This window comes from Schistocerca gregaria, chromosome X, assembly GCF_023897955.1.
Source record: "Schistocerca gregaria isolate iqSchGreg1 chromosome X, iqSchGreg1.2, whole genome shotgun sequence".
Classification (NCBI taxonomy): Eukaryota; Metazoa; Arthropoda; class Insecta; order Orthoptera; family Acrididae; genus Schistocerca; species Schistocerca gregaria.
The window spans coordinates 830,029,975-830,046,627 of record NC_064931.1 but is presented as its reverse complement, the minus strand read 5'-3'; the positions used below and the strand labels follow the sequence as shown (position 1 = coordinate 830,046,627).

Genomic DNA, 16,653 nt, shown 5'->3' with positions numbered 1-16,653 from the left:
CGCTTCCCACCCAGTGTATGCAATATCCTTTATCATTTACACATGATCTGTATAATATGCAATGATAAGTCATTCTTCTACATTCACCTTTAGAACGAAATACATAAATTTAAGTGCAATTCTGTGATTGCTCCATACTCACAATGAAGTCAAAGTCATCATAAAATTCTGCTGTACCATTAGGCAAAACCAAGTAGCCATGCACTGCATACAGAGTGTCTTTCTCATCAATTTCCAAAAATCCTTTAATTGTTGGGTAGATAACAGCATCCAGTTCAACAAGACCTTCCCAGCTAAGTGCCTCTTCATATAGAGTATCATCATAATAGTCATCTTCTTCTGCTTCCAGCAAATTCAGTTTCTTGTTCGCTATTTGCAGATCAACTGGTGGACGTGGCTTATTAAGTCCTTTCACTTTCACTCCAATCTATAACATGCAACAGCTATGTTTCAAGTTGTCTGAGGCCACAAAGTATTTATATTGGTTCTCAAAGTGATTAAAAACTTCATTATATTGTAAAATTATATATTACTTTACATACCTTCTTTCCTGCTAGTAGGAGGCTCATGTCAAAATCAAGTCCATGTCCGTATAAAATCTTGGCTGTAAAGCCAGTCTCTTCAAACCTCTCCACTGGTGTGTAAATTTTATATGAATACTCAAAATTTGTAATATTCATATAATACCAAATTCCAGAAAATCCTAGGATTAGTTTGTTCCAGCCAACTTTGAAGTTTGCCTGCAATAAATTAGAAGTATTGACAAACTTAATATTCTTTAAAATTACTTAAGTAAATTTCTTGCAAAGCAATACGTAGCACTGTATTTCAAAACTAAAATATTAAAAAAAAGAATAAAAGCCATGTAGAGTAATGGTAAAATGATAAATGCTTGAACACTTAAAGTCCACCTGAATGAGCATCATAAAAGGAATGTTAGCAAGTACAGGGATAACCACAGTCCTTCATAGTGTTTAGCAACAATGTTAAATGTGTAATTCTGGGCAGGATAGTACACTACTGCAAGGTAGACTGTTCCAGGTGGGTTGACCTCATGTGGGCTGGCCAATGCCCTTGGGTGACACAGGGAAGCTGAGCTCTCATAGTCAGCAAAGAGTGTACTGATATTGGTTACTAAGGGGACTGCTAGTAAGTAAATGTGAATGTAATGGTATATGTTGAATAAAGATAGTTCAAACTATAAAGATATTGTGCTGTTTGGGACTTTCTTGATGTAATAACTGCTTGAAGATTCTCAGGCAGAGTGTCAGATCCTAGAGTCTAGAATGCATAATATTTACATGAAGCACCTACTTGTCATCTCTACGTGTGATTGTGGCTAGCTGTTGTGTCTTGTCAGTATATACACTGGTTCACTAGAAAAGTTCAGGTACCAAGAGGGCTATATCGTCATCACAGAGAATATTGACATCAATCCCCCTGCGGGGGAAGCTAGTGGCAGATGCTGCATGGATGGCATGGCAAAGTTCAAGCACAAATCTTGGACCCCTGTGACTGGGTGTGGGAAAGATGTTGGTGATGGCTTAGCTGAATTAGTTTGTCAGCAGCTGATGATTTCTTTGTGCCACCAATACTGGTTCCCATGCTTTTCTGAACTGAAAATATGTGTCTCTGATCATTAAGTTGGTAGGTATACATATTTCAAATTCTTCTTTAATGACAAAAGTGAAGTATGTGGAGGCTAACAAGATCTTGGTCTCTTTATAATTCATGCTGTGTTCTGTATCAAGACTGTTTTCACCAAAAGATTTTTGGCTGATTTAATCTCATGTTTCATCTGGTTCATTGTATCTGCCTTCAACTGAGTGACACATTGGCTAGATGTGTCACTGTATTAAAGACAGATGTGATGAACACAGACATCAGCCTCCACAAACTGAGACTCCATCATTAAAGAAGTAATCAAAATAATACAGCTAACAACTTAATTAACAGAGGCAAAGCTTTTCAACTCAGCAAAGCATGGGAACTATCACTGGTAGCACTAAGGAGTCATCAGTCACAGACAAATAAATTCAGTGCAATTATACTGATGGGTAGTCAAAGTGGGGCAGCTAAGCTGGCACGAACACTTTGGCTGTGTCCAGTCTCTCAGGTTTGCAGCTTGTAGGTGAACTTTACCACAATGCACAAGCTGTGTCCATGGCTTGCATCTTTGGCAGGGAGAGCTGGATGTCAACACTTCTTATAATAATGTTACAGCCCCACTTCTTGGCACCTGCACTTTTCTAACAAACCAGTGTATAAACTGTGTTTTGCTTTTCTTATACTCGTTTTGTTTCTTGCAAAATCTGGCTTCTGTCTATATCTTATACACACTAACTAATGATCTCTGTCTATGTCCAACCTTCTCCAGCTACTAACTTCCATAATGACTGATGCATGCTGTTTACCTATAATTACTTGGTCTATTCACTATTCAGTTTTGTAGTTCCAACTGGTGATTTCCAAGTGTATATCTTAATATCTTCCCATGGAAACCATGAGTTTTTTAAAATTAATATCTATTTCCCACTGATGAGGTCTATCAGTCTTAGCCAATTATCATTACTGACTTCAGTAGGCTTTCTTTTAATATTATGTCCCTACACAATCCTCCTTGCCCCATATTTTGCATTCAGATTGGAATGCATCAGTTTCACAACATGCCTTCGAACTTTGCTAACTCCTCCTCTACTTTGCATCCTCTGTAGAACTGGGACATTGTTGTGACAGTGCCACGACATTTAACAGTGCCGCCATGACAGTATGCACAAATGGCGATAGAGGCACTCTGCAACTCGGCTGAGCACGGGAGCACCACCTAGCTACGAATGGTGCCGGCTGCATGTCACGGCATGGCAGTCGAATAAGAGATACTGAGTTGTTATCATGTAACCAGCTATTGTTTCTAAGTGAGTGTGTTTGAATAACCACTGTGGTGACGACGCTGGCTTTGTCCAAAATCTTTCCACTAGAAGGTCTTCCATCCACGATCGTCACGGACAATGGCCTTCAGTTCTCTTCACAGGCCTGCTGTGATTTTTGTACTTGACAAAGGATTCATCATGTTACAGCACTGCCCTTCCATCCACAATTGAATAGGGAGGTCGAGCGCCTTGTCCGCAGTTTCAAAAGCCAGATGAAAAAATTTCTTAGTGATTTTTCCACAGATGACGCTCTGCTGCAATTTCTGAGTTCTTATCACTTCATGCCTCTGGGAGTTCGCAGCCCTGCTCAACTCTTGCATGGCCACCAACCGCGCACTCTACTGCACCTGCTTCACCCTGTCAGGCCTTGTGATGTGTCCCCTAGTGCGGGAAAATATTCGGTGGGCGCCGACTTGTGGGCACGAGGGTTTGGATCTCACCCTAAATGGATTCCAGGGGTGGTCAAGGCTCTTTGCGGCCGCCGGCTTTGTGAAATACGTATGGACGACGGTATGGTTGTTCGCCATTATGACCAGATGCGTCCACTAGTGGTGGCCACGCCGGTGCCACCGCCCCTTCCTTCGCCTCCACCAGCCCAAGAAGCCAATGCTGTCGCTGCTGCCGATCTACCATACGTGTTGATGCAGCCGATGTCACTACCGCTTCTGAATACGCTGAAACCAGCCACAGTCGAGACGCCGCCTTCTCCGGGACCCATCTCGCTGGAGCACACCCCCAGGTCCACGACACATATGGATGCTGCTCCGGAGTTTTCATCCATCATCTCATCCAGGAGGCATGTTCCACACACGAGCTTCCGTCCTGGACATTTTCGACCATACTCTCATGTCTCTCCGAGGGATGTTCTCAGGGCCTCACAAGAGGCCATGGATGTCTCTGCACTGTCCATGTCTCCAAGTAAGTGAGTGTTTTTTTTCAAGGGGGGAAAAGTGTTGTGACAGTGCCACGACATTTAACAGTGCCGCCATAGCAGTATGCGCAAACGGTGATAGAGGCGCTCCGCAACTCAGCTGAGCTGAGCGCCACCTAGCTACGAACAGTGCCGGCCGCATGTCACAGCACGGCAGTCGAATAAGAGATACTGAGTTGTTATCATGTAACCAGCTATTGTTTCTAAGTGAGTGTGTTTGAATATCCACACAATTATTGGTGATTAAAGGTTATAACAGACATGTCATTGTAACATAATTTTTTTTTGTCCCAAACCCCAAAGAACACAATTGACCACTAACTGCTATGAAACTAATTACATTTGCCTTCATTAGCTTATGTATAAGAAAGCCATAACCATGGTGGTCTATGTTTGCACCTATAGACATCATTATATGCTTCCTTGATCCTATTGTTCCTTGACCTATTTTGTAGTGCCACTATTCTCATTCACACTGTCCATTTCTTCCCTAATTGCTTGCAATTTGCCAGGTCTCTTAAGTGTCTTCACATTCCAGGTGCCTATGGCAATATCCATTTTCCTTCTCAAATCACTTTACAGAAAGTCTTCAAATTAAAAAAAAGCAAGAAGAATACAAGAATAAATTAGAAGAGATTTTTGAGGCAAGAAAAAACACTGGAGAGAAAGGGGATGCAGTAACTAAATGGGGGATACTGAAAACAGCCATCAGCATAGTGCTGGAGGAAGTACTGGGGAGGGTAGAACACAAAAGAGTAGTTAAATGTTTTGACAAGTAGATATGAACTGAGGCAAAAAATGCTGCAAAGGAAAACGAGACCAATGGTGGAAGAATATAGAGGGGTAAAGAGGGAATAAGTTATGTAGGGTGAAGAAAAGGCAGTATGAAAGGCGGAAGAAAGAGCGATTGGATGAAATGAGGGACAATTATGAGATAACGAAATTTTATGAAAGGTGTACAGAACTGGCGAGAGGAATCCAACTGAATGCAGTCTTCTATAAGGATGAAGATGGAAATGTATTTTCAGATAAAAGCAAAGCTTTGGTAAGATTGCAAGAGCATATTACAAAATTACTGAACAGAAGAAGCAGATTTAACAGACAGGAAGTCTTGAATGAGGAAGAGGAATAACTGGATTTGGAACTGGAGTAAGAATTAGAAACACAGGAGCAGGAAGAAGAACCACCAGACATTGAGGAAGTGGAGAATACAATTAAAAAGTTAAACTATAATAAAGCAGCAGGATAACAAGGCACAGATGCTAAATCATTAAAATGTAGGAGAAAAAAGATGGAAATCGCTGTTAATGAATCAATAAAGTAGTTATGGATAAATGAAGAAAAGCCTAAGGATTGGAGCGTGGGAGTAATCTGCCCATTACCTAAGAAAGGCAATAAGTCAAGAGTGCAGCAAATACCACAGGACTATTGTCTTGGATACAATGTATTAGTTGGTAAGATTTTAACCTCTCAACTAGATTACTGTGTGAAAATGATACTGACAGAATATCACACTGGATTTAGAAGAAATAGATCTACAATGGACTAAATATTGTTTACTGGGGCAACTGCTCGAGAAAGCAACTTCATATGTTGTACATCGTTTTAAACAAGCATGTGACAGTCTAGAGAGGAATAAGATTCTCCTTATTATGAATGATTTTAGAATTTCACTAAAATTTGTGAGCCTTATGAAAATGACAATGAAAGTAACAGCTATCAATGTCAGAACAGGCAAGAGTTGTCAGAAGGATTCCATTTAGGGAGAGAGCTGCACCACTCTTTAACAAAACCAGGGGGACAATATTTAACCAACAAATCCTGCTGGTGGCATATGCAGATGATGTAGCATTAACTGCAAGAAATGTCAGAATTCTGCAGGATAATTACACTGCATAAGAAGTAGTGGTGTGGAGGTTAGTACTGTAAGTGAATACAACCAAAACAAAGTATATGATGATAGGAGATCCTGGTAGGAATAGAAAAGAGAATTCAATAAAATTAAATGGGAAAGAATATGAAAGAAGCTGGCTGAAGTGGCTGTGAGGTTCTAGGCGCTGCAGTCTGGAACCACGAGACCGCTACGGTCGCAGGTTCGAATCCTGCCTCGGGCATGGATGTGTGTGATGTCCTTAGGTTAGTTAGGTTTAACTAGTTCTAAGTTCTAGGGGACTAATGATCTCAGTTGAGTCCCATAGTGTTCAGAGCCATTTGAACCAAGTATGAAAGGGTGGAAGGGTAGAAATATCTATCACAAGATGATAAGACAGGAGTAGAAATTTAAGAAAGGACAGTAAGTGCAAAATTTGTTGTAGAATCTATTGAAATCTAGAAATGTTAGTAGAAATACAAAAATCAAAATGTTTGTCTATATTAAGATATTTAGCAATGTATGGATCAGAAGGCTGGGTGATGACTACAAAAGAAGAAGGCTGGGTACTGAGATGTGAAAGGAAGATTTCAAAAAATATATTTGTGGCAGTGAGAGGGGAAGAAAGCTGTAGAATAAGAACAAATGCAGACCTATACACACTTCTTGAACAGATGAAAATTGTAGCAAAAATCAAATGTGAAAGAATAAGATGGGCTGGTCAAGTATAGAGAATGGAGCAAAAATCAAGCATGGAAGAATAAAATAGACTGTTCAAGTACAGAGAATGCCAGAAACTTGGAGTGTTAAGAAATTTTTTTACAAGAAATCTCAAGTGGAAAAGGAGAAGAGGAAACCTCAGGAAAAGGTGGCTTGCAGATATGGGAGAGGATCTAAAAGGAATGAGAATCAGGAACTGGAAAAGGAAAGCAACAGATACAGATGAATGGAGACAGGTGAAAAAGGTGGCCAAGGTTCTATAAGGACTGTAGCACCTACCAGTAAGTAAGTAAGTGCACAAATCTCCGAGCCACGACAACTAGCCACAGTCACACCTGACGAAGGTGAGCAGCAACCTTGTGGAAATATTGTGCTGTTTAGACAATACAATTAGATGCTGAGCCAAAGAAGCTTTCAGACTATACAAATTTTATGTGTTTTCTGAAGCACCATATTTCTTTTTATTGACAACTACCAAATGAAATGCTTTGACACACTGAGCTGCTGAATGTGCAGAGTCTTCATCAATAGTGGACAATTAGATGATATCTCCTTGGATTTTTATAAGTTTCATGACAAAAAAATAGTTGTTCACAATAACATGTATGCAAACATAAATATGATTTGGCCTCACTGATGTGCATCTTGGGAAACACTATAAATCTGTGTTACACTATCACCATAACAAGTTCATTGTGGTGTATTAGATCCCCTTCAGCAGAGCAGAATTTATAAGAAAGTTATGTCTAGTTTTATTTCCAAAGGTACAAGTGATGCAAGTGGAAATAAAATACTACATAATTTAATATCTTATGCAACACTGGTCCTGAAAGCTTGTCTCTACACTCTCATGGGATTTCAAAATGTTTTGATGATAAAACTTGAGAATTCTTTCTTCATATCTAAGCCATTTACATGTCTCTTTGTATCAGCAAAAAAGTCATTTATTACAATACATTTGAGAGTGTCACTCCTTTAATTTCCATAAAATGAGTGATTTACACTTGAAAAGCAAAGAACACATCTGAGAGCATTGTTAAATCATTGCACCATCCAAAAATTAAAATATTAATTTACACCTCTTGCATTATTAACAATTCCATTTTGCATGCATTAGTAATCTAGTGAAAATTGTATTGTGATGAGTATAAGCATTTCCCTATTATGAATTTTCAATAATGAACACCAAATTATTTGTAAATTACCGTGTTAGGCTTTAATTTTGCCATTATTACTGCCTCTCTTAGAAATTCCATTGGAGACAAAACTTGGAACACAATATCAAAATTTTTGGAGTTGAGAATATAGAATTGCACTTCTACTCCCAAACCACCAACTGGACTCTTCACAAGAGCAACCAAGTGTCGTTCTTCTTCAGAATACCCAAAACGACCAACTATCGTGCTATAATTTGGTATTGGAGTAGTAATATTGAAATAGAGGAAACTGTTTGTGAGCTTCTCAAAGTGACCTGCGTGTGAAAGAAAAGTTCATATATTACATATTGTAGTACTATATTGATAAGTACACAAATATAGACAATGGAGAGAAAACAGTAAGAGAAACAAAATTATTTCAATATTTTTGTATCTATATTAAACGGTTTGGAGGATATTAATGGATATTGTTTTTTACTGAAACTTTCAGTGTGATAAGTGAATGTGTTTATGTATCTCATCACTTTGATCTCTATGGTAATGAAAGAAAGAAAGAAAGGAAGGAAGGAGGAGTACAAGATGCCTTCTGACTAACTATATTTTTTTAATTTAATTACCCTACATCACACAAAAGACATGGTTTTGCATAAGTTTCACAGGTTTATATTTTAGAAGACCTAGGTTTCAGGCTAGAAGCCCATTTACAGTGTTACTGTGTCAAATATGTTATTTGTGTACTCTGGTGTACTACAAATAAAAAAATCTACAACATACAAATAAATAAAGTAGTAATTTGAAATACATCAGAGCTTATGCAACAAAGAAATTATATGATGATATGAAATTTTGATGGTAGAATATCTGATGGATTAAAGATTAAATATTAATTTAAGTTAACTTATTATTCTTTTGCTTCATGATAGAACACCATAATAACAAATAAAATCACTATATTGCTTATGTTCTATAGGATCTTGTGATTTGTGCTAGAATTTCCCATCTCTTCCAGAGATGTCATAGCAGCCACACCTAAGGATCCACTATAGTGACAAGCTTGCAATTCATACAATCCGGACTGCGGCAAGTACTTCCTTATGCAGACTCCACAGAACTTCATTTTTGAAAATGCTGTCATCCACATAATCTTTTCTAAGATGCCCTATTATTGCATCTGCAAGACAACCAGTGTCAAGTAGTGATTACAGAAATTCTGTGCTCCCACATATTGCAACTCATGGATCAGTTCCACTGGGGCATTTCCAGAATGAAGAGCCTTGCCTGATGGTATGTGCTCTGGCCATGTGTAGATGAGGATATTGTGAGAGTAGCTCAAAAATGTCAGGCATTCCAGCAGCAGCAATAAGCACTGTCCCAAACCTTCCAGCCATGGCCTCTGCCTGCTCACCCATACATGAGATCAAGAGCATGCTAATTTTACATGACAGTTCCATGGGGCCACGTGGCTGATTCTAATATACAATTTTCTCATTTCCAATATGTAATAAAATGCATCAAAGCGTTATGGAAAATACTGGCAAGATTCTTGCAACTACATTTTGTACTCAGGACCCACACTAACACTTGTTTGAGGTTATGGTCCACCATTTAATCTTTTGAATGTTCAGCAGTTTTGCACTCACAATGGAATTAACAATTTTACCACTACTACCATTTCACCCTGTGTCTAATGCCATTACATAATGTTTGTGATAATGTTTAAGATGCAGACTGAAAAATTCTTTACATCCACATCTATCAGTCTTGCACTGATGTCCTATTTGTCCTCATATCAGGCAACACCATTCTAAGATTGACTCCCTGTGAAACTTTTGCATGGATACACTCATCACTTACTGCTAGAATTGATTCAGCCCCAATCAGCACAAGTTTGAAGAAGAAGCAGCTGCAACTTTTACAGTGAGAATCCTCATTTGGAAGTACATGTTCAGACACAAATTTGGCTGGATATGCGACTCCATCTCCACCCAGCAAGGCCACCATATGGTCCTGGTAGCCACAACCTAGAAGCATCCATTGCAAGTGCTGGACTCACACATGTTGGGCCCCAACTGTACCTCTGGATATGCCACACTAGTGAGAGAAGCTTGCTCATCCACTCCAAAGACTGATGAAAGCAATCTTATTATCCAGTAGTAATATAACACTCATGCCAGTGGATAACTGGTATTCCCAGTTTTCCAGCCATCATACATCACTCCAATGCATCTGGACCCAGATGATACATAAGAGGAAGGCCAATATGTGCCAGATCTGATTTCAGACCCACAGTCCACTCAGGTACCAGCAGGAAGCTGCAAGTCCAACCCACATCTCTGGGGCCAGACTTAAGAGCGGCTCCTCTACCACCACCAGCATCAGGGGCTGCACCCCAGCTTTCACAGCAGGCTGTTCTAAACTCACCTTATCCTACCCAACATTGACAAGGATGGTTCAATGGCAGATGAATTTTGTATTCCTGCTGGATATACAGGAGAGATCAGTCAGCATTTAATTAAACTATTATGCAGTTTCTTGTAATCTCACTTGTGATATGGATGGATCAGTTGACACAATTATGCATATGCACAGTGACGTCACTTGGCATGGCATGGATTGATACATCCACCAGTACCAAGTCACATTGGTAAACAACAGCGGCAGATTTAAGAGCTACTGCAGATTGTCATTGTCTCACTTAGCTTGCTGATGTGTACTAAATGCTCTGTGATTGACAACCTTGTGATACTTGGCTATTTCCTGGATAATGATTTGGATTCTGTTATTCCTGACTGTCAACATTGATCTTGCTTACAGACATTTTTATTTTCCTTATGTGGAGAAGTCTCCATTCTCCATTCAACTGCATATTGTGTGTGACATGGGTGAATTAAGTGTGTTTGTGTGGACACTTACTGTGTGGTTCATATCAGAGAGCTTCCCAGGCTGAAAAAGATAAAATGCTCTGCAGCACTAATGTTTGAGTTATTCAGTAAATCTCCAGAATTTTAACTGGAATTTGAGGGGCTACTGCAGGGTCTATTATTTCCTTTGCCTGGTTTCTTTCTTTTCTTTCTCTGCAGTATGCAGGAGTACGCAGGGTGGGTTGAAAACCTTTGCTTAGAGATTTTGTTTTGGCAATGCAGTGTTTTTAATGAACATCAGTTGTGGATTTATGGACAGATGCCAGATATATATCATAAAGTCAAATGCAGCATGTTTATGCAGAAATGTATGGTCTGAAGGAGCTGGATCAGAAAAGTCTGAACGTATATTTACCCTGTACTTTAAACAGATTGTTGCTTCTTGTTTGGATATCTATACTTTGCTTTCATACTGATTTTTTGTTTCATGTGAAAAACAAAACAAGTATGGCATAAAAAAGGGACAGAATGTTATCATGGCCTCAACGACAGAGAGACAACAATGTGTTTAGCTCTATCTGTTTTTTCTTATGTATTTCCCCACTGTAAGGCTGTAGCTATTTTTCTATCAGTTTATTCCAGGATACTTGTGTTTACACATCTCACTTCCTTACATTTTCTATTTGCTGCACAAGAAGGATGGGAAGCTTGAGATTATCCAAACCATTTCCTCCTTCCATCTGCATTACTGGTGCACTTCATTTTTGGTAATTTTTATTTTGGTTAAGTGGAACTGTTAAATACTAGTATACATTAGTTTAAGAGGCAAAGGTGTTACAAGTATGGCAAATGTTTGTAAGTTATGATAAATGTTCTCATTACATACTTTGACTTCATTTATCAGAATTGCTTTACTCTGCAATGGAGTTAATGTTAATAAAATATCTATTCAGAAAAAATAAAAACTTTAAGAATATTAAATACAGTGAACAGTAAATATATCTTGTAGATTCTCTTTAGATCGTGGAATTATACATTCACTTCCCAGTACATTCACTTCTTAAATGTATCTGTTGCTAATAACAAAAACTAGTTCCTCATGAAATGTGATTTATCAAGCAAAAAATACAAAAAAGAATAATAATAATAATAATTTCTATGCACATTTTGCCTCCTTGTCCAGGGTTCAAAGTACAGTTCAGTATTCTGGTTTAATATCTTCAATAAGCTCCCATCATACGTATGGCAGTATATTGGCAATCATTCTACATTTCAGTGAAAATTAAAAAAAAAAAATATATTATTAGCCACAGTTTGCACAAATTATCCAAGTCCATAGACTGCAGGATCAAATAATTTTGTTAGCTGTATGACAATGCTCACTGGGACCAGAATTCAGTTATTAAAAGATGTAGGGAACTGTTATTCTCAATAAATATCAGAGTAGGCATGTTATTGTCTTCAGTCTGCAGACTGGTTTGATGCAGCTTTCCACACTACTCTATCCATTACTAAATAAACTGTCTCTTGATGGTTCAGGATGGGTTCTGTCAACCTATCACTTCTTTTAGTTAAGCTGCAACATAAATCTCTTTCCCACCCAATTCAGTTCAGTACCCTTTCGTTAGTTACCTTATCTTCCCACTAACCTTCAGCACTCTTATATGGCACCACGTTTCAAGAGTTTCTATTTTCTTCTAGCTTGTACTGTTTATCATTCATGCTTCACTTCCATATAAAGCTACACTCCTCACTAACACTTTCCAAAAAGAGTCAAATTTATACTTGATGTTAACAAATTTCTCTTTTTCATAAAATATTTTCTTCCTATCACCAGTCTGTGTTTTAGATCCTCTTTGTCATTATCAGTTATTTTGCTACTCAACTAGCAAAACTCATCTATTACCACTTGAAGGGTGTCATTCTCTCAGCATTGCTTAATTTACTTGGGCAACAATCTATTACCTTTGTTTAAATTTTTGTTGATTTTCACAATGTAACCTCCTTTCAGGCTGCTATATGTTTCATTCAACTGATCTTCCAAGTCCTTCATCATCCTTGGCATAGTTACAATGTCATTGTTAAACCTTAGAGTTATTATTTCCTCTTTTTGAGTTTTAATTCGTATTCCAAATGTCCTCATTGGTTCCTTAATTTCTTGTACTATGTACGGGGTAGATAACATTGGTCGTAGGCTACAAACTTTTTTCACTCCCATCTTTACTTTCGCTTCTCTTTCATGTTCATTGATTCTTACAACTTGAAGTAATGTGTGCAGACTTCAAAGCCACACACTTTAGCAGTGTGTTATCATCTGTTAGAGTGAGCCATGAAAGAGCAATACTGTGAACTTCTGATAGAACCTGCCACAGGTGAGTGCCTATTTCAATCTTGCTGTGATATGCTCATGCTCAGTTTTGTTTTATTATGTTTCACATTCATTTGCCTTATCTTATTGTGTTCAGTGTATGTTATGGTATTTGGCATACGTGCCACATTCTAATAAAGTTGTAGTAACATTCTCAGTTGTGTTCTGTGTCCAAGTTACAACACAAGTGATGACGAATGTGGCACTGTTCTTCACATGGATTAAGCCTCTGGTTGGTACTCCATAGTGTCTACAATGTCTGACAGTGCTACTGATGAGCTTCTACACCAGCTGGTTGATCAGCATGGGGTTCCTACTGTGACACAGCGGCATCTCAGTCACCAGCAGGAGGTGTTTGCTGCAGATCAACACAATCAAACCTAGGTATTGCAAACAATTGTCTCTGTTTTGGCCAGTTTGGATCTGTTTCAATTTACATTGCCTACCATGTCACCTCTTGCATTTTCTGTTATTTACCCCCCAACCATTTCCAGCTTTCAATGAGTCTACCTTATGCCCTGCTTTATTTTGGTCTTGGTTATAGCCTCACATGTATCAACTCCTTTGCCAACTGGCCAACCTGTAGGATTTGCCTTCACTCTGTTTTGATAACATGTGTGCCTTTCCTTTGAAATACTACCATAAATGGATGCACATCATTGTCACTCGAGTTGACTTCTATCGGTGTTGCATGTAACCAAAACATTCCTATAAGACTTGGGCAGCTGAGCTTCATGGTTTAGGCCATCATTTTCACTTTGTCACTGATGTGCATACGACCAAATGGTTCACGATGCAATCATTCACTTGGCCCCAATTGTGAGGTTCATGAGTGGGTCCTTCAATGTGAAAGCCCCTCCCTCTCCAACATTCTGACTATTGAAATATCATTTGAGGTTTAGAGGGCTCTGGGTACTCAAACTGAATTGTGGTGTGAGGTGAGGTTGCAGACGTTGTCTGCATAATATGGTGGCACTGGTCCATGTGAAAGCAAAACATCATGCAAAATGCAAGTCCATCTCACTGTGCAACCATGGCTGCAGTAGAAGCTCAGTAAACCTGGTAAGGAGCAACAATGTAAGACCTCCAGGCTTCCCTCTAGTTAGTCACATTTTGTCACGCACGATAGGCTGGATTGTCCTATGCACTGGGGTATTTGACACCAGTGCCACAAAATGGATCATGCTGCTCCTGTTTGCAACAACAAATTCTAACAGCCTATTGCAGACACTGACATGGATGTCAATTTGGTACCAGCAGTCTCTGTTGCACCCAATATACTTTTTATTGATGTCAAGGTTTATCAGGTTTTCCACATGCAAGTCAATATTGGTGCTGCCATTTCATTACTCAACATGCAAACACATATGAACTTGGATTCTCCCCATTTAGTGCCAGTGTCATGTACATTAGTCACCTACAATAAACAAAGCATTCCAATATTAGGTAGTTTCTTGGTCCCAGTCACATATACATCTCTGGTTCATCAGCTGAATTTTCCGGTGGTGAACAATGCACCCACCAAAAATTTGTTGGTTTGGATGCCTCTGACATTTTTGGGTTTACCATTTCCAGTTAAGTTAATCATGTCTCTGATCAAGTGCCTTATATGCAACTTCACTCTTTATACTCTGAATTATCTTCCCTGTTTTCTGCAGGCTTGGATTGTGCCAATAATTTCAAAGCCCACATCATCATGAAACCTTTGGCCAGACCCTGTTTCATTCATGCTCGTGTGGTGTCAATGGCACTCCATGACCAAGTCAAGATGGACCTCAACCACCTCATGGCCTCAAGGGTCATCCAACCAATTCTGTCCAATGAATGGGCTACCACTTAGTCATTGTCAAGAGCCATCAGGATGGTTATGCCTTTGCAGCAATTTCAAAGTTTGTCAATGCACAGTGTATCATTGACATGTATCCTTTGGTGTGCCAGAATGAACTTTTTGCTAAGCTTGCTGGTGATCAGTATTTTTTGAAGATTGACCTCTCCAATGCATATTTGCAACTTCTTCATTGATACTGACTCTCTATGGCTCTTGGTTGTTAACACACCATTTGGCTTGTATCCATACTTGTGGTTACCATTTGGTGTAGCCAGCACCCCAGCAACTTTTCAATAGTTTCTTGAAAACATCACAGGGTCTGTGCCTGCTGTGTAAACAACCTTGATGATATTGTAGTGTCCAGTTCCTCCACTGCTGAACATCTCAACAACTTACATACACTCTTTTCAGTGTCACAGACAGTCAGGTGAAAACACAATTTGGAAGAGTGCAACTTCTTGCAGCCTTCTATTGTTTATCTTGGGTTCAAGGTTTCTAGTTATGGTATCAAACCCCTTCATCAGAATGTCTCTGCCATTTTGTCTCTTCTGCATCCTACATCAGTGAAGAAACTCTAGGTTTTTTTTCTTCTTATTATCATCAGTTCTTGTCACATCCATTGCATGACTTACTGTGTTTCCATTGGTTGCATGCATGTAAAATGGCATTCTCCAAACTGAAGTCTATGTTACAATCTGCACCTTGCCTCATAACCTACCAACAGGAATAGGATTTAGTGTTAGCAACAGACGCATCCAAGCAGGGGCTATGGGTGGTGTTAGCTCATAAATACTCTGATGGCTCCAAGCGCCATACTGCATACCCATTGAATATGCTAAATGCAGCTCAGACTAGGTATTCACAGAGAGAGAAAGAAGCCCTCACCATTGTTTATCAGTTGGTGTAGGCTAGTGCTACAGATCTTATTTTATAGACTGTGATACATTGTGTACAACATGGCTGGCTTGAGACTCCTCCATTGTGGGCATCTGACCCCCTCCATAACTACTATGTGTGTCAGCATCATTTCTCTGTTATTGATGGTGTCCTATTCCTTGATATGAACCATTCAGGTCATCACATAGTGGTTCTCTCAGCTCTCCATTCAGAGATCATGCAATTGCTGCACGCTGATCACTGGAGGGTCTCACAAACCAAGGTGTTAGCCTGCTGTCATGTTTCTTGTCGTGGTTTGGATGGTGATATCACTCATTTGATTACGGCTCGTTCTCAATGCACATAGCAGCAAGCTGCTCCACAGCTGCAGCCTTTACAGCCCTGGGATCATGTCCACAATGATTCCACCAGCCCTTTCCTTAATGCATACTGGATAATAGTTCTCTTAGTTCCCATATGTTGTTTTTTGCCCATCAACTTCGACCTCTAAGACCGTAGCAGTCCTGTCAACAAAAATTTCTATTGAAAGACTTCTGACAACATTGATCTCTGATAACAGCCATCAGTTTGTGTTGCTGGAGTTTGCTTCTTTCTGCAACACTTGCAGGTTTCACCACATTTTGGCTCCAGCCGTCTGGACATGCGGGTTTGATCATCACCCAGATCATCCCACCATCATCTCCTAATGCTATGGCTGCTGTCTCTGCAACATCCATACAGAGGAGTGTCTCTGTGCACATCATTACGACAAGTTGCTCTTATGTGTGGAACACCGGACAGCCCTATCCAGGACACTGACATTGCTACACCAGTCTGCATCTTTCAACAAATCGTGGTTAGCACACTGGACTTGCATTCAGGAGGACGACGGTTCAATCCCACGTCTGACCATCCTGATTTACGTTTTCCATGATTTCCCTAAATTGCTTAAGGCAAATGCCGGGATGGTTCCTTAGAAAGGGCATGACCGATTTCCTTCCCAGTCCTTCCCTAATCCGAGCTTGTGCTCTGTCTCTAATGACCTCGTTGTCGACGGGACATTAAACAGTAATCTCCTCCTCCTCCTCCTCCTCCTCCTCCTCTTTCAACAA

The 16,653-nt window shown here is 39.5% G+C and overlaps 1 protein-coding gene across 1 annotated transcript in view; it reads right to left on the bottom strand.

The window, feature by feature from the left end:
• LOC126299332 (uncharacterized) overlaps positions 1–16,653 on the bottom strand; it is a 793,355-nt gene that overhangs the window by 383,777 nt on the left and 392,925 nt on the right. The window contains exons 32-34 of the mRNA XM_049991162.1: positions 7,657–7,922; positions 543–740; positions 143–427 (exon numbers count right to left, since the gene is read on the bottom strand). Of these exons, the coding sequence (XP_049847119.1) occupies positions 143–427; positions 543–740; positions 7,657–7,922 (749 nt within the window). The remainder of the gene's footprint in view (positions 1–142; positions 428–542; positions 741–7,656; positions 7,923–16,653) is intronic.